Source organism: Lepidochelys kempii, chromosome 17, assembly GCF_965140285.1.
Source record: "Lepidochelys kempii isolate rLepKem1 chromosome 17, rLepKem1.hap1, whole genome shotgun sequence".
NCBI classification, from domain to species: Eukaryota; Metazoa; Chordata; order Testudines; family Cheloniidae; genus Lepidochelys; species Lepidochelys kempii.
Window position 1 is genome coordinate 7,173,069 of NC_136396.1, and position 19,759 is coordinate 7,192,827.

The 19,759-nt window shown below is 43.5% G+C and overlaps 1 protein-coding gene across 1 annotated transcript in view; it reads left to right on the forward strand.

Moving 5' to 3' along the window:
- Nucleotides 1–19,759, forward strand: part of DHRS11 (dehydrogenase/reductase 11) — a 66,530-nt gene that overhangs the window by 40,775 nt on the left and 5,996 nt on the right. The window contains exons 2-5 of the mRNA XM_073315525.2: nucleotides 5,905–6,114; nucleotides 14,719–14,813; nucleotides 16,304–16,433; nucleotides 17,761–17,853. Coding sequence (XP_073171626.1) covers nucleotides 5,905–6,114; nucleotides 14,719–14,813; nucleotides 16,304–16,433; nucleotides 17,761–17,853 — 528 coding nt within the window. The remainder of the gene's footprint in view (nucleotides 1–5,904; nucleotides 6,115–14,718; nucleotides 14,814–16,303; nucleotides 16,434–17,760; nucleotides 17,854–19,759) is intronic.

The following is a 19,759-nucleotide window of genomic DNA, read 5'->3' on the forward strand; positions in this document are numbered from 1 at the left end:
TGCAATGGTGTAGGTGAGATCATAATCAGGCCTTGTCTTCATTGCTGAAAAGGTGTGTGTGTGTTTTTTACCTCAGGGTAACTAATATGGTAAAAACATGGTGAAAGCCTGGCATTTTTGCTTCACCTCAAGGTAAATTAGGCGAGGTCAGCACTATAACTCCACGTGAAGTTTAGACTTTACCCAGTTTACCTCATATAAAACTTAAGTGCCTGGTCTTTCCTGTATTTTTAATTCAGGATGGTTCTTGCATGTTAGTTACCCTGAGATAAAAAATGCGTCTTTTTTTAGCAGTGAAGTCAAGCCCTAGGCCCAAAGCCTGAAACCCTTACTGCATTCAGTTCAGCGCCGTTATTCCTGTGGGATTCAATAGAAGAGGTGTGTCTGGGGAGAAACAAAACACAAAGACGTCTTCCTTTTGCTAATGTCACTTGGGGATGTAGGGACCAATTCTCATTTACACTGTGTAGACACGTAAAATGCTACAGCAGCACACATTCAGCGCTGCAGCTGTGTCGCTGTAGCTCTTCAGTGTAGACACACACAGCAATGCTGGGAGGGGTTCTCCTGTCGGTGTAGTTAATCCACTTTCCAGAGAGGCGGTAGCTAGGTTGATGGAGGAATTCTTCCATCGACCTGGTGCTGTCTACAACAAGGGTTAGAGACAGAGACAGCGACATCTCTCGGGGCTGTGGATTTTTCACACCCCGAGAAATGTTGCTGATGGACATTTTCAGTGTCAACCAGGCTTAACACTGCTTTGCATCACTCTAGCCATGTAAAAGGGGTGTTAAAGGTGGTGTAAATTACCTCTTGTTTGGATTCAGAGTAGCAGCCAGAGTAGCAGCTCATCGGAAGTGAGCTGTAGCTCACGAAAGCTCATGCTCAAATAAATTGGTTAGTCTCTAAGGTGCCACTAGTACTCCTTTTCCTCTTGTTTGGAAGCTCTGAGAACTACTTTAACCCTGAATTACACTTGCATCCACTCTTAGTCCCATCGCTCTTTTATGCTGCCAGTGTAGCATAAAAGGGCCTTCGCATAACTGAGAATCAGGCCCAAGGTGACCAGCTAAATTTCAAGGAAATAAAGGACAAGGATATGGAAAAAATATCAGAGAGAGGTTAATTTGAAAGGACATCACCTTACAGACTCTTACTCGTGGTACAGACTTTTGTATCACTCTGTACTATTCTTTGCATATTTACAGCTTGATTTTTTTTTCTCTTTTATCTGGGGCAGGGTTTGAGTCTTGGTTGACTTACGCCTTGTCTCATCATTTGCACCAGTGCTGAGTGAATGATTCCCGAAGGATCACGTTCCTTGCTTTGGCACAAACAGTGCTGATCTGCTTGTGACTTAAGTCCCTCCCCCAACCTATCTGAGGTCTCACCACCTCCCCACAGGTCAGCAGGCAACCTTTTGCTTCACTGCAGTAGCCTGCAGGATGTGAGATTGTCTTTCCTTCTCAAGTGCTTTGTCTTTTAAATGACTCTTGTTTTATGTATTCAATCCCCCCACCCTTCCATCTGGCTTTTATATTCTTACTTTTTAGAGGTTTTAACCATTCTTGTTTCTTATGTATATCGTTTATAGTGACACAAGGCCCTATTTGGAGGTGCCGTGTGTGTACATTGAAAGCTTTATGAATATTATTTTACATGGTCTCCAGCTCAGATACCATGATAATGAGTGGAGGGTGAGAAAACCTGGATTTGTGCTGGAAATGGCCCAACTTGATGATCACTTTAGATAAGCTATTACCAGCAGGACAGTGGGGTGGGAGGAGGTATTGTTTCATATTCTCTGTGTGTATATAAAGTCTGATGCAGTTTCCACGGTATGCATCCGATGAAGTGAGCTGTAGCTCACGAAAGCTCATGCTCAAATAAATTGGTTAGTCTCGAAGGTGCCACAAGTCCTCCTTTTCTTTTTGCGAATACAGACTAACTCGGCTGTTACTCTGAAACCTGTCCAAACCTGGAATACAGTAGCTCTTTCCCACCCAAGATCTCAAAGTTCTTCACAAACATGAATGAATAAAGCCTCACAATATGCCTGTGAGGCAAGTCAGAATTAGGCTTGTCTACACTGGCAATTTACAGTGCTGCAACTTTCTCACTGAGGGGTGTGAAAAAACACCCCCGAGTGCAGCAAGTCTCAGCGCTGTAAAGTGCCAGTGTAAAGAGTGCACCCGTGCTGGGAGCTGCGCCCCTGGTGGAAGTGGTTTTTTTTCGAGCGCTGGGAGAGCTCTCTGCCACAACCACACAAGCCACATTAAAGCGCTTTAGTGTTGCCAGTGGGATACGTTCAGGTCAAAATGTTCAAAAGTAGCCGCTGATTTTAGGTACCCACCTCTGAGATTCTTTGAGCTGGATTCTCAGCTGGTGTAGATCAGGATAGCTCTGTTGACTTTGATGGAGTCCCAAACTTCCTGAATTTTAAGAGCTCTGAGAGTGCAAACCTCCAATTGAAGTCAGTGGGAGCCGAGTGCCTCTGAAAATTAGGTTCAAAGGAGAAGATCAGCCTCTAAAGGTGGAAGTACATGAAACAGTAACTTTTGAAAATGTGGCTGTGATACACAAACGAATGCAGTAACTGGGAACAAAACAGAGGTTTTCTGACTCCCCCTCCCTGACTGAGCCCCCCGCCCCAAAAAAAAACCCCTCCAAAACACCCCTGAAGCAGTTGCTAATATTTTAAAATTCTGACTGGAGCTAATCAGAAAATGAGTAGGGGAGAGAGAATCACATTTTGTTGTGATTTCTCTCCCCGCCCAACCCTCTTGGGCAAAAATAGATATTTCAATGGAAAATGTAATCAAAAAGGTGAATTTTGAAAAATGTGAACCAGCTGTAACCCTCATATTTTATGGAAAAGGAAGGGGAACAGTTAAGAGAATCCAGTTTCATTTACTGATTTGGTTTTTAATTTTTTCCCCCCAAAGAAAGGAACTCTTTATATGCTCTATGTTGTTATTTAACATTCCAACTGAGTATTTATATTCCAAGAAGGCAATGTGTGAACTCTGGTACGCTTTCACTCTGTCTTATATATTAATTTTAAAAGACAATGTCAAGGTAACTAGTTCCCAAAATGTACACACGGTGGGGGATCCTGGTTTCATTGAAATCAATGGGAGCTTTGCCATTGCCTTCGGTGGGGCAGAATTTATTTCACCCCGTGTCTTTTAAAAATGAGCTAGTTCTTTTAATGTCGATGTTCCACTGATGCTTCTTTGACAAACTGATTGTTGCGGAGAGCTCAATTTAAATCACTCAACCGCTCCTGCTGCTTGCATTAACAAAGCTCTGCGTCTGTATTTTTGAGAGTGAATTTCACTCAGACCCTGTCCTCTACAGGACTCACCAGAAGCCAGGCATGGTTTTTGCTTGCCTTTTAGTTGTTGTTTAAATTACTTGTTACTGCAAAGACTGGTTTATAAAACAAACGCCTCAGTTCAACTGGGAAGAGCGAGGTTGGGTGTACAATAGTTTAGTCACCGAAGGCCGTAATACAGTACTTTGGTCTAACTCTGGTTGTTGGGTTGAGTATGGGTGGTTTAGTGGCCTCTGATATACAGGAGGTCAGAATGACCTAAAAGCATTAATGATACGTTTTAGTCCATTTTGTAGAGCTAACCCCTTTGAATATATCACTTGGTAAGGGAAGGGTAATATTTATTATTATTAATTATTTAATAATAATTGACCGATTTAATTATTTGTATCATTATTAATACTACTAATATATATTATTATAGATGGTACCTTTTACGTCTGTCACAGTAAGTCACCTTGGATGATCAGGGCTGGATCACTAGCCTGGGAATCATTCTTGCACAGCAATGCTAATGCCTCATCCAGTGCCCGCTCACATCCAGGGGAGTCTTTCCATTGACGTCAGTGGCTGCTGGATCTGATCCTTAGACCTTTACCTCGATCGCTTCCTTGTGGGCAGCAGACAGGCCAGTCCTCCCAAACCTAAGTGCCCTTTAGGAAGATTCCTTCAAGAGCTGGTGCTTTGTAATTTATTTTGGCTAGTTAAACCACATGAATGAAACTTAAATCAACAGCAAGTCACCTCCAGGCGTGGACTCTGTTACTGTACATTTTGGGGTGTGCCAAGACCTCAGACCCTCGGTGGATCTAAATCAGTGTTTCATGGTGCATACGCTGTAGTGCGGATGGCGCTGAAAAGTACTTGTATGGAAGCCAGTCAGCTTAAACCAAGTCCCTGATGCAGCTAAGACCTAAACATGTGCTTAACTTTAAGTACATACTTAAGTCCTATTGAAATCAATGGAAAGCTGAAGCTAACAGTGCAGGATTGGTGTGTTTGGAGGACCTTTGACTTGAATTCATTCCTCCCCAGGCCTGATCCAATTCCCATTGAAGTAAATGGAAAGGCTCCCATGGTTTACAGTACTGGATCGGGCCCTAAATTTGCTGACCATCTTCAGGACAGAAGGCAAAGCTATCTGTTTTACAAGGCTTTCTCTCCTTTGGGTGTTTTTGGGGGGATTATTTGATAAGAGCATATGTTTTGTTTGAGTTACTGCCCAGCGGCTCAGTGGACAAATTTTGCTTTTTGTTGTTCTTTGTTATAAATGTAGAGGTTGACAATTATGTGCACCATGCAAGGTGGCTGAATTAAGTGATCTGAATAATAAACACATTTAAGTGTTTAAAAAATGACTTCAGTGAAGGATAATTGTCTTGTCCAGTGAAGAGTCATAAGGGCCAAGACTGAACTTTATATAAATCCTTTAATGGTTCTGAGAACACAGTCCATGCTGTGCCCTGGTTCAATTTCTTCAAGCTTCTTGGAAATGTCTGATATTTAAAAAATCTGCCAGGTGCAGAGGTGATCTTCTTACTGTAAAATACTACAATCCAGCACACACATTAGACAGCATGGGGCCAGATTGTCAGCTAGTGTAAATCAATGTAACTCCATTCACTTCAGTGGAATGATGCTGATTTACGCCAGCTAAGGATCTGGCCTTACAAATGCAAACCAAGGGGAATTCAGTTTTGAGTGGTTATGTCTGTGACATTTATAGCATCCAACCCAAGAGGATATGCTCTGTGGAGCTGGATGAGCAAATGTAATGTGCAAGTGACAGGCAATTAGCAAGACAGCCTATGCTACACATAAGATCAGGCCTCCTCTTGCCAAGTCTGAGACCTGGTTTACACCTAAAACTTAGGCTGATGTAGCTACATTGCTCAGGAGTATGAAAAAATCACATCTTGGAGAGATGTAGTTAAACTAAACTAATCCCCGATTTAGACATGGCTTGGTCGATGGGATGATGGATGAATTCTCCCAACTACTACCTCTCGAGGACGTGGATTTACTACAGTGACTGAAACCCCCCTTCCATCGCTAGAGCAAGTGTCTACACTACTGTGCCTCAGTGGCATAGATACAGTAGTGTAGCTTGTAGTGTAGACCTAGCCTTAGTCCCTTTCTGCGAAGATGTTTTAAAATCAAGGGTCAAGGACCATAATTTTAGTCATCAGAACAGGAGATTCTGGCAGCCTTATCTGCAGAGGCAGCGTGGTCCAGTGGATAGGGTACCACGCTGGAATTTGGGTTCTGTTCCTGGCTCTGTGACCTTGAGTGAGTCACTTCCCCGTCTGTGCTTCTGTTCCCATTGTCTGTCTCTCCTATTTAGACTGCAAGTTCTTTGGGGCAGCGACTGTCCCGTACTATGCATTTATACAGGTCTAGCGCAGTGGGGCTTTGATCTTGGTTGGGGCTGTTAGGTGCTGCTGTAATACAAACTAATAACGAAAGTACTTGCTGGCAGAAATGAAGTGCACAGCTGATCAGTTGAGCCTTTCCCAGGGAAAGGGATTCTGATTGCTTTTCTCTTCCTTCCTTTTTTCTTTCTCTAGAAATTGGCAGCAGAATGCCAGAGTGCGGGATACCCTGGCATCCTAATTCCCTATAAGTGCGATCTGTCCAATGAAGAGGAGATCCTATCTATGTTCTCTGCAATCAAGACTCTACATCAAGGGGTTGATGTGTGCATCAACAATGCTGGCTTGGCTCGCCCCGAGCCCCTGCTGTCTGGGAAAACGGAGGGTTGGAGGATGATGATAGATGTGAGTAGTTTGCCCGCGAGACAATGGGAACTATGATGGGCTGGACAGAGAGAAGTGAGTCTTTGCCATGACCAAGCGTTTGGATGCAGAGACAAGAGTCGCCTGCTGGCTGGGTGCTAGGGGTGGGAAAATGTGTTTTGCCTGATTCTTGAACCATCTGGAATGTAGCAGTGATTAGAGTAGGGCACAGATTGGGGGAAAAGGGAGCAGAAAGGGAGGGAACTCTCCACTGGAAAAAATAGGGCAAAAAATGGAGCAGAGACCAGGTGGAGTGAAAACCAAATACAAAGAGACAGTGGGGAAATAAGGAGCAGGGATGGTGAGAGGACATCCTAATTAAAAAATACACTGTGGTATGTCTACCTAGGTATTTATCTGGCCCTCATCACTCTAGTATCTGGGCACCTCACAGTCATTCATGGATTTTATCTTCAGGCCACTCCTGTGAGGTAGAAAATTCTGTTGTCTCCACATGGGGAACAGAGGCATTAGGTAGATAGTGTCTTACCCATGGTCACCCAGGCAGGGTGTGGCTGAGCCAGAGATCAAACCCAGTTTGAGTCACAACCCAGTGTCCTAGCCAATAGACCCGCCTCTCTATCTTGATATGCTGTAGGCATCCACTGGTCCTGGCCTAGTTTGGGGTGAGGAGTGATTATTTTTCCCCAATATAGTACTCATCACAGGCTTCTCTTTACCAAGAAACATAAGTTTTGGTTTTAAATGAGATCACTTTCTGGCAGGAGGTGAAACATGGGTATAAATTTCATGGGAAAAAGATTGGCAAATGTGAAGGCACAGCCTAACAAGTAGTCTTAGAAGTGTTGCAAAATCTCCACCCCCCACAAAGGTTCACCATCTCAGTTGAGCACTGTTGCTGTGTGCTGTTAAACAACTGCTGTGTTCCACCCTAGAAGTGTTGCCTGATCTTTAGATTATGTATTAATTATATTGATTACTTAAGAATCCTCAGTTATCACTTTGGGGGCTGCCAGATTCTTGCCCCAAGATCATGCCCAGTATTATTTAAATTATTATACAGTTGGGAACCCTGATGTACACAGTTGCAATACACACACTATAGGAACTCTCTTATATTTACAAATATAGTTTATTAATATATTTAGCACGGTCACAAACACCCCAACTTAGGAAGATAGATAGAAATACGACAGCATGTACATCTGCACACCCATATACTCACACCATCCCTTGTAGAACAGCCTGAAACGTTAGCCATCGTCTTCCTCATCACCATCACCTTCCTCATCTTCATCAGTGGCCATCATTGTGGCACCTCCCAAGGACTAAATCTCTCTCTCCTACCCCCCTTAAACTTTTATAATACATTATGCTGTTGCCGCTATGTTTGATGCATGTTCAGTAGGGGATTTTTCCCTTCTCCTTATTTGTATTTCCTCACCTTACTGATGTTGGAGTGTCTTTTTCCTACAGGTTAGTTTATCAATGATCCTAACTTATTATCGTATACGTCTGTTCGTTACCATGGCCCTTTTGTGGTTAGGTATCACATTTGTTATTTCTGTCCTAACTGGTTATTTTGGCTCTTTCCAAGTTCCAAGTGGTGGTGTACCTGTTAAGTTTAAAAGGGTATGAACTTAGGAAAGCCCCTATGCCAACCTACTTCAATGCATTCTTTATGTTAAAGGTTGCAGCCATATATGAACCATATGCTTTAGTTCATCACCATTTATCTAGTGAAAGGTCCCAAACCATATGTATGCTAACTTTGCCTTAGCTCAACATACAGGATGTGGTTTGCAGGTACCTTATGTTACAGCCAAAATATACGCTAATATAAACCTATTATAATAAAACAAATAATCAAACCCATAAGAAACGTATAAGAAAAGATATATAGGCAAGTAAGCAGGCCAGCCTTAAATGTATCTCATGTACCTGTTATGTACGTCAGTTCGTTGCCAGGACACTTCTGCAGTTAAATTATTTATCTGTGGTCTGAACTTCCCCTTAAACTCCCCAAATACTTGGGGTTTTCGGTTGGGCCGTTTATCTGTGCAAAGTTTATCTGTTCAAAGTTCACAGGGTCACAGGTCTTAGCCTTATGCTAACTTGCTGAAGCTAATGTCTTACAGGATACAGGCCTGTAGGTTTCTTGCATTACTGCTAAATCTAATGCAAATCAGAATATAATGCAAAGCAGTAAATAAAGGCAAACTAGCCCACTGGGCTACAGAAGTGGCAGCATTCCAGGAGAGTCTGCTACATACCTGCAGGATGACTTCATTACATGGATAGGTCTGCCGTTGCTGTCCTCTTTCGTGAAGGCAAAGACCACAGTTTGCTTTCTTGTGGCTTTGCCACTTGTGGACTATTCTGCTTTTTCTTGCCAAAACTATGCTTCGTCATTTTGTGTTACATGGATTCCAAACTATGGATTGTGATATTACTGGGGTCTGCAATACTGCATCACTGTTTAATTCTGAATTTTAACTGGATTATATTTTACCTTGGGACTGATTTTCAGAGGTGCTGAGCTCCCATTATTTTTAACTTGGGAATGGCCTCGTTTTCATTTTAATTGAAAAAAGGACCTATTTTCAAGCAACCCCCTCTCCAAATCACCCTCCCCCCAAACAAAAATATGACAAATCCAGTACATGAGCCCCCCCCTTTTTTTTTTTTGACTTGGTACCAAAATACAAAAGCTTTCAATTTCATGTAGATTTGCATTTTGTCGTGATCGTGTCACACTTCTTCAACACGGAGGTCCCCTTTATAGTAGACAAATGCTCCAAAGGTCTCCTTGGAAGTGGATGATGTATCTATAACCCACGGCTGATTAATAGATTTCATGTGATAGAATGTTCTCTCTTGGTCTGTGTGTAATATTGGTGACCTGGAATCTGTGGCATGCTGATTCCAGGAGCCCTAGAGGATGGTCCTATCCCTGCACACTCAGGGAGTCATTACCACGTAGTTGTGTCAAATGTCCACTCACATAAGGGTATGTCTAGACTGCAGCCACTGGGTGTGATTGCAGCCTGAGCCAACATACCCCAAGTTAGCTTAAATCTTGCTTGCTCAGGTCCGTAGTCAGCCGCCCCTCAGCCTAATAAGCTATAGCATTCCTTTTTTTCTGGTCTTTATTACTTTATTTTCCGTTCAAAATCTGGTTAGAGCTGGATACCACTGAGCCGATTTCACGTGCCGTACTAGGAAATTGTGAAATTCTATCACATTATTTACAAAAACAGTCTTTTATGATATGTACATACAGTACCTAGCATAATGGGACCAGAATCTTAGCTGGAGATACTACTGTAATATTAACAATAAGTGCATGTATTTATGGTTCTGTTTTCTGTACCACACTGTGCCTTTAAAGGTCAGAAGTCCAGCTGCAATGGAGGCAGGGTTGTGAGGTGATGTGGGATCTTACAGCATTAAAGATACTTTCTGTTCTCTCTCCCTCTTCTGGAAACTTTATTTTTTCTAATGTTAAGTTATGGGAAATGACAAAGAGAGTCCTCCATACTGGAAATGTATGTTTTGCTCATTGTGTGCAGACAACATACCTGTGTGTGTCTGCTTTGACCTAGCTGTGGCATTAATTGTCAGGATGATGTTACGCCGCCTGTGATAAACCGGGATGTCCAAATATTATCCAAATGACGGCTTTATTGAAAGCTTGCAAGCAGCTGAGAGCTGAACCTAACTTTTGTCTAATGAACCCAGTTTCAGTGGCACTTTCAATCTGGAGGGAAAGTCCATGGAAACCACAGGTCCCCGTGTGCTATAAGCCATCCTGATCTGAGCAGCTTTACTGAACCTGGCTCATGACTTTTAACCTGCTAGTAAACATTGAAAATGCCATTAAAAATAGCTCTGGGTTTTTCTTCCTCTCTGAATAGTCCCCTTTTCACAGCTTGGAAATCTCACTCTCTGAACACACTGTAGCTGAGTATAACTTTCGGTCTGGTAGTGGGGCTTTTGCTGTCTCTCTCTAACTACATATGCATCAGAGGGATATGCTTACTGAGTGCCACATGTGTGCCTCTAATCAACATCTGTCTGGTCTGGTTCTGATGCACTTTCCAAAACTTTTCAAGAATTTCTTGAAACGGAGGCTGCCAGCTCCTTTCATGGGCCATTGGATCTTCGCAGTGCTCTGAATAGTACGTAGAGAATTTCTTCAAATGTTCTGCAGGAAGAAAAGCATTAGAGAACGCTTTTATTTTGAAGGGTGTTACGGAAGCATTTCAAAGTCCAGCTGTGCTGAAGGAGAGGGGAAAAAAAATCCCCAAATAACCGTAGATCCCTTCATTAGGAGACATTTATGGCCTTAAATCTACTGGAAGGGTTTTTAAATTGTTCCTTCTTTCTTTACATCATTTATGAGCTTTTGAGACTGACTTTGACTTTTAACGATCCCTCTTCCCATGTTTCTTCCTTGAAACCTGTCCCTGTAGCTCCACCAACCGAAGATGTGCTATCATTTATTTATTACAGCCCCTAATGCTCTGCTGCAGGATTCCAGATCCTCATCACCTGAACTGTTGTCTGTTGTTTATTCCCTCCGCGCCCCTGACTGCTGGCTTCTTAGGGCATGGACCACATCCGCTTTGTGTCCTCTACAGCACTGAGCAAGCTGTTGGCATTTAACAAATGCACAGTGCATGAGTGTGAATTTTATGCCACTCTGGCCCCATAAAAGGGCCTTAAAATGAGTGGAAATATCCCCTAGCCTGAAAGTATCCACAAAATGCCCCTTGTACAGAGGAGCTCCTTTGAATGGTGTGGAGAGAGCCCCTGGCTCCAGCCCCTGGTGTAGGGGGACGTCGGGGGCATCACGGATGCATACTGCATTACGGCTATTCTTTGTGTCCCGGGGCTCACAGAGGGCTACATTCGAGCAGTCTCAAGGCAGGGGCTAGCCAGGCTCCTGCAGGACCCCAGCATATGGGGCTTACAAAGGTGGTTTAAAGCCACCCTTGTGCCCTTCCCCTAAGTGCAAGAATGGAGCAACTGGGAAACAAACCCTGAGATTTTTATCAGTCCTTGGTCGGATGCACTCCCATTGACATTGGCCAGAATCTCGAGAAGGACCTCCGATTTGGCTGGTATTACAGCATGGTTTTGTCTGAATTTCCCCCTGATTCTGTTTCCTATTAAGGTACTTTGTCTCCAGCTGGATGGGCAGAAAAATGGCCTCTTGCCAATCCATTGCTGAGAGAGGAGAGGTATATTGGTAGGTATATTGCTCAGCTGATTCTATTTTGGGACTCCCAGCAAATTACCAACTTTTCCAATATCTCTTTATTGAGTTTCTTTCTTTGAATCACTCCAGGCAGAGCCAGAAAGTAGCGGAGAAATTGAAAAGGTCAGAAATGAGAACTGGCTGATCCCAGGCAAGGTGGATCAAAGGCAACAATCCCTCTGATCAAAAATAGGAAAGGTTTTACATGTATTGGAGCAGGTCCTCAGCTGGTGTTAATCAGCGTTGCTCTGTTCACTTTGATGGAGCTGTGCCGATTTTACACCAGTTAAAGATCTAGCTCATAAAATCACAGGCAGAATGAAAACAATGTTTGCTTCCTCAGCATGGCTCGTCTCCACATGTACAATGCAGCTCCCGGCTAGGGTGTGAACCGGGGGTGGGGGTGGGGGGAAGGGTTCAAAAGCACTTATATGATTTAGGGATATAAAACCCAGTGGGGTTTTGAAAATCTCACCCCAAATCTCAACGCCCAACGAGTCATGGGATGGCTCTGCATTATCACAAGGTGGTGGCTTTGGGATAGGAGTGCACACACACCATACCTGGAGAACAATCCCTGCATCTCCTGGCACAGAGAGGCTTCCAGCAGCCAGGTTTATGCCCAGAAAACAGATAACCAAAGGTTAACGTTTAACACCAAATCAGAGATCTAGGCTTTCAAATTCCGCAAGAGCCACCACCTTGTGCAATGTCTGGTAGGCCTTGAAACTTTAATGGCGTGATTTATGGCTGCCCCCTGCAAGGGTGCCCAAGTGGGGGAGGATGCAAAGAGCCTGCATCCTCAGCGCAGAGGTTGGTCATAGTTATAGCCTTAGCTGTATAGGGGACACTCAGGGCTAAGCTCCTCCAAAGGGAAAGGGTTAGGAGGCAGGGCTGTAGTCCCACCTGTCATGCCCATCCACACCAGCCCAAAGACTCAGGTTCAATTTCTCAAAGGTATTTAGGTGCCTAACTCTCACTGAAATAGGAACCTAGATACCTTTGAGTGCCTGGGCCCCAGTATGGTGCTTTCACCACAGGACTATCCTTCCTCTCTTTTCGTAGAATAGTAGGACTGGAAGGGACCTTGAGAGGTCATCTAGTCCAGTCCCCTGCACTCAAAGCAGGACTAAGTGTTATCTAGACCATCCCTGATAAGTGTGTATCTAACCTGCTCTTAAAAATCTTCCATCTCCTTTCCTCCGGTTTATGAGATTTCCATTCTCCCCTCTATTCTCCCAGCTTGTTTATAATATTGTGCTCTAAATGAGACCGGACTAAAGTCTGCTCAGCCTTCTACATTCTGCTCAGGAGCATCTGGAGTCCTGTGCTGTGTACACACCTTATTTTACACAGTAATCTTTGAACAGCTCCTTCACGTTTTACCCACTGACCTTTACAGTCACGAATTCAAGCAGAACCTTCCATCCACTCCATGTGGGCTACGTTCCAGCCCAGAGGCAAAAGATACTAGTATGCATACTACCATATTCAGTAACTCTTGCATGGTGCAGGGTTGGGTGAAAAGTCCTGGCTCTCTGGGTCTTTTGACAGTTCTTCATTGACCGGGGGTGCTTTTTGCAGTTTGTTTGACTATACCTCTGCTGTGCGTGTATGCAAAGCGACAATACAGTACCGTGTAAGGCACATTTTCACAGAGGCCCCTGAAACGGGTAGCTCTGACGCTGGCAGATTTTGCCAGTAGATCTAACACGTTCTCCTGGAGAGGCTTCGACTACTTGAGATGATTGCGAGCCTCAGGACAAGCAAAATGAATCCTGGCAGCTGCTTCTTCACCTTTGTCCAGCTGAGGCGTGGAGGCTCTTTGATGCTACGGATAGATTTCCCTACACTTGTCACTAAAGTAGCGCCGTTAATAAGATTCGTAATGTGGTGGGTGGGGTTTTTGTTTTTTTTTCCTGATGGTAAAACGTTAACTTTTGGCATCCTCCCCAAACGTAACTGCATGTTGTAAAGCGCTCTGTGTTGCAAGATCATGATGATTTTAGCTCTCTACATTAAACAGTGCAGAAATGTCCCCCCGGCCCCCCTGTCCTTGCTCCTTCAAATAGCCTAATAGAGAGGCAAGCTGCCAGATCCCCAGCTAATGTAAGCTGGCACGGCTCCATTGACTTCAGTGGAATAATGCTGATTTACATCAGATAAGAATCTGAGGCCATTATACTCACAACTTTACGGCTTCACGGGGAGCAGCACTGGTGTTCATGGAGGCTTTTTGTGCTACTAAAAGCCAAGATCTGTATCGCAAAGGTTTTTTTTTTTTGGTTGTTTGTTTAAGATTTGGATTGAAACAATCCATTCACACTTCCTTGACCTTACTAACTGTGAAATCAAATAGATTTGAAATACCCTGCCTATTCTGGGCTTTACTCCAGCCCTGGAATACAGGGCAACTTTGGTGAGACCTCTAGAGACCTCCCACATAACCAAGGTAAATTTTTAACCTGGTATGTGGGGATCTTAGCCTCAAGTTCCCAGTGTGATGGCATTGTGCTGGCTAAATGCCCAGGTAGTGTTTATATGCTCAGCCAATGTGTAGTAAAAAAAAAATTTTTTTTACTATTATTATTTATTATTATTATTTAATTTATTTATTTTTATTGTGGTAGCCGTGAGGAGCTCCAGTCATGAACCAGGATCCCACTGTGCTAGGTGTCATACAAACACAGAATAAAAAGTCAGTCCCTGCCTCAAAGAACTCACAATGAGAAAACATAGTTTTCACTTTCCCGTAACTCAAAACCAACCAAACACGAGTTTCCTCTCACTTTGTTTTAAAACAATTAAATCAAATTCATACTGGCTGAGACAAAGCCTAGAGAATTTAATCCCCTAAAATGAATGATGTTGTTGTTATGGTATCAAACTTTACAAGTCCAATAGATACTGTAACGAACTGGCTAGGGTGTATATATCACCACTGCACTCTACAGGGTGGAATCAGAACTGCCTGGCATTTATCTGAGGACCTATACTGGTGACAGCTAATGGCGGGTCTTTTTTATCTCAAGTTGTAAGAACCTGTGCTTTGAAGCTGAAGGATCAGACTTCTATCCTGCTAAGTTCTGAATGGTAGTGGTTGAATTGTAGTGAGAACTGTGAAGTCCCAGGTGGCTGTGGATTCTTTGCAAGTCACCAACGCTAGTTCCAGCCACATTTCCCTCCATGACCTGTTTTAAAGTGCGTGTTAGTATATTTCAGCAAAACCCATTTCTTTGGCTGCAGTGTGGTTACATGGGGTGTAAGTCAAGGCAGAGTTTAACCCAAGCATACAAGGATGAGCATGAAATCCCTGATCACTGCAATGGGCTTTAATCTTCATTTTTTCCCTGCTATTTCAGGTCAACGTTATGGCCGTAAGTATCTGCACCCGGGAGGTCTATCGGTCCATGAAGGAGAGAAACATTGATGATGGCCACATTATTAACATTAACAGGTGAGAGACTGGATTGTGGCTGTCACTGAAAATAACCCTAATTTGCTGTGGGTTGGCTTTCTTCGCTGTTTTCTTTTGTTGCTTTACAGTGCAAAGCTATCCATCCCTGTCTCCCCTGCTGCTTGTCTCTGGAAGTCTCTGTATCTCACTGGGGGTTTTTCTGTGCATCTGTGTTTTTGGGCCTTTCTGTTTTTGATACCAAAGATTCATGCAGCAGGTTGCCAGTATGTGTTGCTGACTAGTCCCACATTGTTCCATGCTCTAGTAATGGGCCTGTACTGTAGCACTTCACAGCTTCTCCTTTTCCAGATAAGGCTGCTGCTTGTGCCTCTGTGCACGCGGTATCGGGACACAGGCTATCAATGAGCCCTCTTCTCTCCCAGGCGCCCACGCTGGCAGTTCATGGACAACATTCATTCATGTAAAGCCTGAATGATGGAGCTCTGTGTGGGTGAAGTTTTGGGTTTGGGAAGATGAAATTCACTCCTCTAGCCCGGGACCAAGGTACAGGCAGAGACAACAGCTGACCCACTTAAGAATCTACACAAACACATGGATCTTCTGGTCTCTTCCCTGGCCCAGACTCTTCGCTGCCCACTGAGCTGGCAAATGTAGGGGTAGCATGGAGAAGCCGTCTGGGAAGGGGGACTCCATTCACAGCCACGATGTAGGGTTTACACATTTCATTGGCCCTCTGCACTGGCATGATACAATCCCATGTCTGGTACTAATATTGACTTCAACTGATGCTGGGCCCTGTATGTTGTCCTATTCTGTTTGTACCTACAATTACAAACTTTCCTCTCACCTTCTAATAAACTCGGGCTTTGTTTACTGGAGATTTTTCGTGGTTACAACCATTGGTGTCTATCCAGCCATATAGCACCAGTACAAATCACAGCTTTTAGCTTTTTTTTTTCTTGTTGACTCTCTGGTGTGGCTACACCACTGACCAGCTACCTCTGGTTAACGCTCCCAGTGTAGACAGAGCCTTAGTGTTATCCCATATTGAAGCCCTAGGAGCTCGGTCTTTGGGATGGGTCTGAACTTTCTTTTTAATTTGTTTTGGGGAACTTCAGTAGAGCTGGTTAAAAACTTGGAACATTTTCATTGAAAATTTCAAATGTTTTCAACATTCTGACCACTCCTGTCAAAAGCCAGAAAGATTGTCATAAAAATGTTGCCCCCACCCCTTCAAAAAAAAAAAATTCCGAACTTTTCAACTAGTTCTAGAAATCAATGGTGTTAAAAGAAAAAAAAAAATCTCAGCGTACATGATTCCCCCCATTTCATTTTATAGTTGACTATGCTCCTCCACTATTCACAGCCCATTAGCGGGAAAGGGGGAAATTCCATATGTACTCATCCATGTCGGATAGGTAGGTTGTTTCCCCCCATCCCTCTTTGGGGTGCTGGTTCCTGTTTGGGACTTCTCAGGCTGTTCCCTGCTCTCCCCCCCATCACCCCCTTTCTTTCTGTTCTCTTCTCAGCATGAACGGTCACAGTGTCGTGCCCCAGTCAGTTGTTCATTTTTACAGTGCCACCAAGTACGCGGTTACAGCATTGACGGAGGGGCTAAGACAAGAACTTAGGGAAGCCAAGACTCATATACGAGCTACAGTGAGTGGTTTTTCTCTCGGCTGTTGTAATGAACAGTGGAATGGTCGCTCGTGATGTGTGTCGGAAGTTTTATCTTTTGAGTCATGTTTTTGAGGGCGAGGGTAGCACTCCTAAACCAGAGGGCTGAAGACCTGTTCCTGGCTCTGCCTCTGACTTGCTGTGTGCCTCAACTTCTGGGCACCCAAACTTGAGATATCTCAGGCCTGATTTTCAAGGGACGTTGAGAACCTACTACTCAAACATACAGGCTCTCAGAACCACTGTGTTATGTTTCGTGGCACACACCGAGAGAAGTTAGATAAAAACATAAAAACTGTTACCACAAGGTTGCCATGTAACACTGCTTTATTTCTTAGAATTCAGAATAACACGTAAGAGCCGCAAATAAACAGAGAGCGAGAAAGCAGACTGCTCCCTAAAACAGAGCGGCACAACTCACCCAACCTTACTCTAAGCTGAATGCTGACTGACTGCTGTTAGACTCATATCACATGATCCCCTACCAACCTCCCTAACCTGCAAGAAGGACCAGGAAAAATCCCTGAAATTAAAAGTGACAGCGTACAGATTTAACAGTTTTCAGAATACCACACACTGAAAATCAGCACCTAATTTGTCCAAGTTAAACACCCAAAAGTTGAGGCAACCAAAATTAAGGATGCTTGTAGAAATTTAACCTATCTATGCCATAGGTCCCTCATCTGTAAAATGGGGTTAATAATTCTTATCTACCTCACCAGGGTCTGAGGAGGCTTAATTCATGTTAGTGAAGTGATAACGTGAGTATAGACGTAAGTATAGAAATGTGAATGGACAAGGCCTCGCACTGGGAGTCATGAGACCTGTGTTCTACTGCTGACTTTGTCCCTAACTCACTGAATGACCTCAGGCGAGTCACTTAGCCCTTCTGTGCCTCAGTTTCCCTTCTGAGAAAGGGATGGGGAACCAGACCAAGAGACAGGAGATATGGATTCTGTTGGGAGAATAGCCTTTTTTGAGCTGCAGTAACTTACTGAGGAAGCAGGGGAAATGTATTAAAAATGGATAATACCAGTCAGATAGTAGCTTTGCTCGAACTGTTTAGTAAGCTTGGCTCTCAAAGGTATTTTATTCAGCAGTTATACTGTGTTGCAAGTTATTTTGTTATTTGCTGTGCTGAACCTTCTCTTTGTGGGGTAGGGGATATCTATCAGAGGTCCCCATGGTAATACCCTTCAGTGATCTTTAAGTCAATATCTATTCTCTTAACATAGTTGTCTTTTTTTTTTTTTTTTTAAATGAAAGGGGAGTTACAGATCCCATTAGGATGTGCTCTGTTCTTTTCCAGTGTATATCTCCAGGACTGGTGGAAACTGGATTTGCTTTTAAACTTCACGATAATGATCCAGAAAGAGCTGCTGCAACCTACGAGAGCATTAGGGTAGGGAACTGAGAAACTAATGCAGAGTACATTTACACTGATTGCATGGCTAATTATCTCTCTCTAACTAATAATCTTTTAGGACCCCAAGTCTGCATGTCACTGAGCACTTCCTGAAAAATGCTCAGCACCCTCAACTCTCATTGAAATCAATGGGAGGTGAAGGGACTCAGGACCCATTAGGAGGTTCTCAGCAGGATTGGACTCTTCAGACTGAACCACTGACCTCCACATATACCTTGTAGATTTTAATATGTCTCAGTCTTTTTTTAAAATTTTCTTATTTACAAGAAGAACATCCAAGTATAAAGATCAACCAATTTTTAACATTGTGTGGGTTTAAGTGACTTGTGTCTTATTGGAGAGAATGTGTACTCCATTAGCTACTACACTTTCTGAAAGTTCGACCTTGCGGTTTTGGAAATTCAGACTCTAACCAGCTTCTTGTAGAGATGTTGGTTTAAAATATTTTTTAAAAACTAAGCATCTTGCCTTCGGAGCTCATCTTAAATCTGATTTATTTAATGAAGTGCTGTAGGAGGAATATAAACCCTCATGCTTCAGGACACAAGCCAGCCTCAAACTAATGGAGGTCAGGAAGGAACCTTCCGAGGGAGCAGATTATCCCTTAATTGACAAATGCAGGGTTCTTGTACCTTCCTCTGAAATGGCTGGTACTCATCAGTATGGAGATGGGTCACTGGACTGAATGGGTCACTGGACTGATCCAGTCTGGAAATTTTAATGTTCCTAATTATTACGCAGTTTGTCCATGAAGTCTGGAGTGTCACCCCATTCCTCATAAAACCCCTAGCCTTCTGCTAAAAGGTTGCTTTTCCATATCTCTCCTAGTTACATTGCCCCCTCTTCCCCACTACAAAAGCAGAATGTAGGTCTCCATCCTGGGTAAAGGGCAGAAAGTTTAGGTCTGTGAGGAAGTACATCGGGGCTGAGGGATGGAATCTTCAACCCAACTGATTGGTCTGACCCTAAGTAAAGCCATGAGCTGTAATCCAGGCCAAGGATAAGAGTATCAGATATGGTCTGATTCTTCTCCTCCCCACCCTATGCAGGATTTTGGCCCAGTGGATCTGTGTAATGCACATTGTCACAGGCCACATCCCTTGCTCACCCCAAAACCTCCTTTCAAAGGGGGGAAATGAGGAGTCTTGCCAGGGTGATTTTCCCATGTGTGGTTTCTGCTGCTGCTGCTATCCTTTGCTTATTGGGCCAGATGTTTTTGGACACACCCTGGGACTTGTCCCTTTATCTTTAACACAATGACTATACTGGGAGTTTTATTCTGATCAGCCTTTTGGGTTGTAAATATATTAAGAAAGTGTCTAAATAAAACAGATCCCATTAAAACAAGCTTAAAACCCAACCTGAGCCTGCCAGAATCTATTGTGTGTGATCACAATTTGCCTAACCTAGGGAGCAGGTCTCCCTTGGCAGCTTGAAAACTCTCTCTGCACATCCCAAACTCACTAGTTATGCTGGTTAGATCATGGTACCTTTTTTGTTTATACACAGTATGGAACATAAAAGCCAGCACAAGTGAGTGATATGCATAGAGTATGTTTAACTTTGATACTGAATAGTCTGCCGCTGACTAAGGCAGGGAGAGAAGAGTATATATTTTTCCTTAGCAAACAGCCCAGTTCTGAAAATCTATTGCTCTGGTAAAATCATCTTTGCAGGCATTAAATTATGACTATGCCACTGGCTGAAAATCTGCTAGACGTATTTGCAATATGTCTCATAGGGATAGTGTCTGAGGTCCAGAAAGGTGAAAGACACTTCCTAGGAGTGGCAGAGTGGTGTAGTGGAGAGCACACGGTACTAGAAGTCAGGAAAACTAGTTCTGTTCTTCTGCTGCCCTGCTGCGTGACCTTGGGCAAGTCAC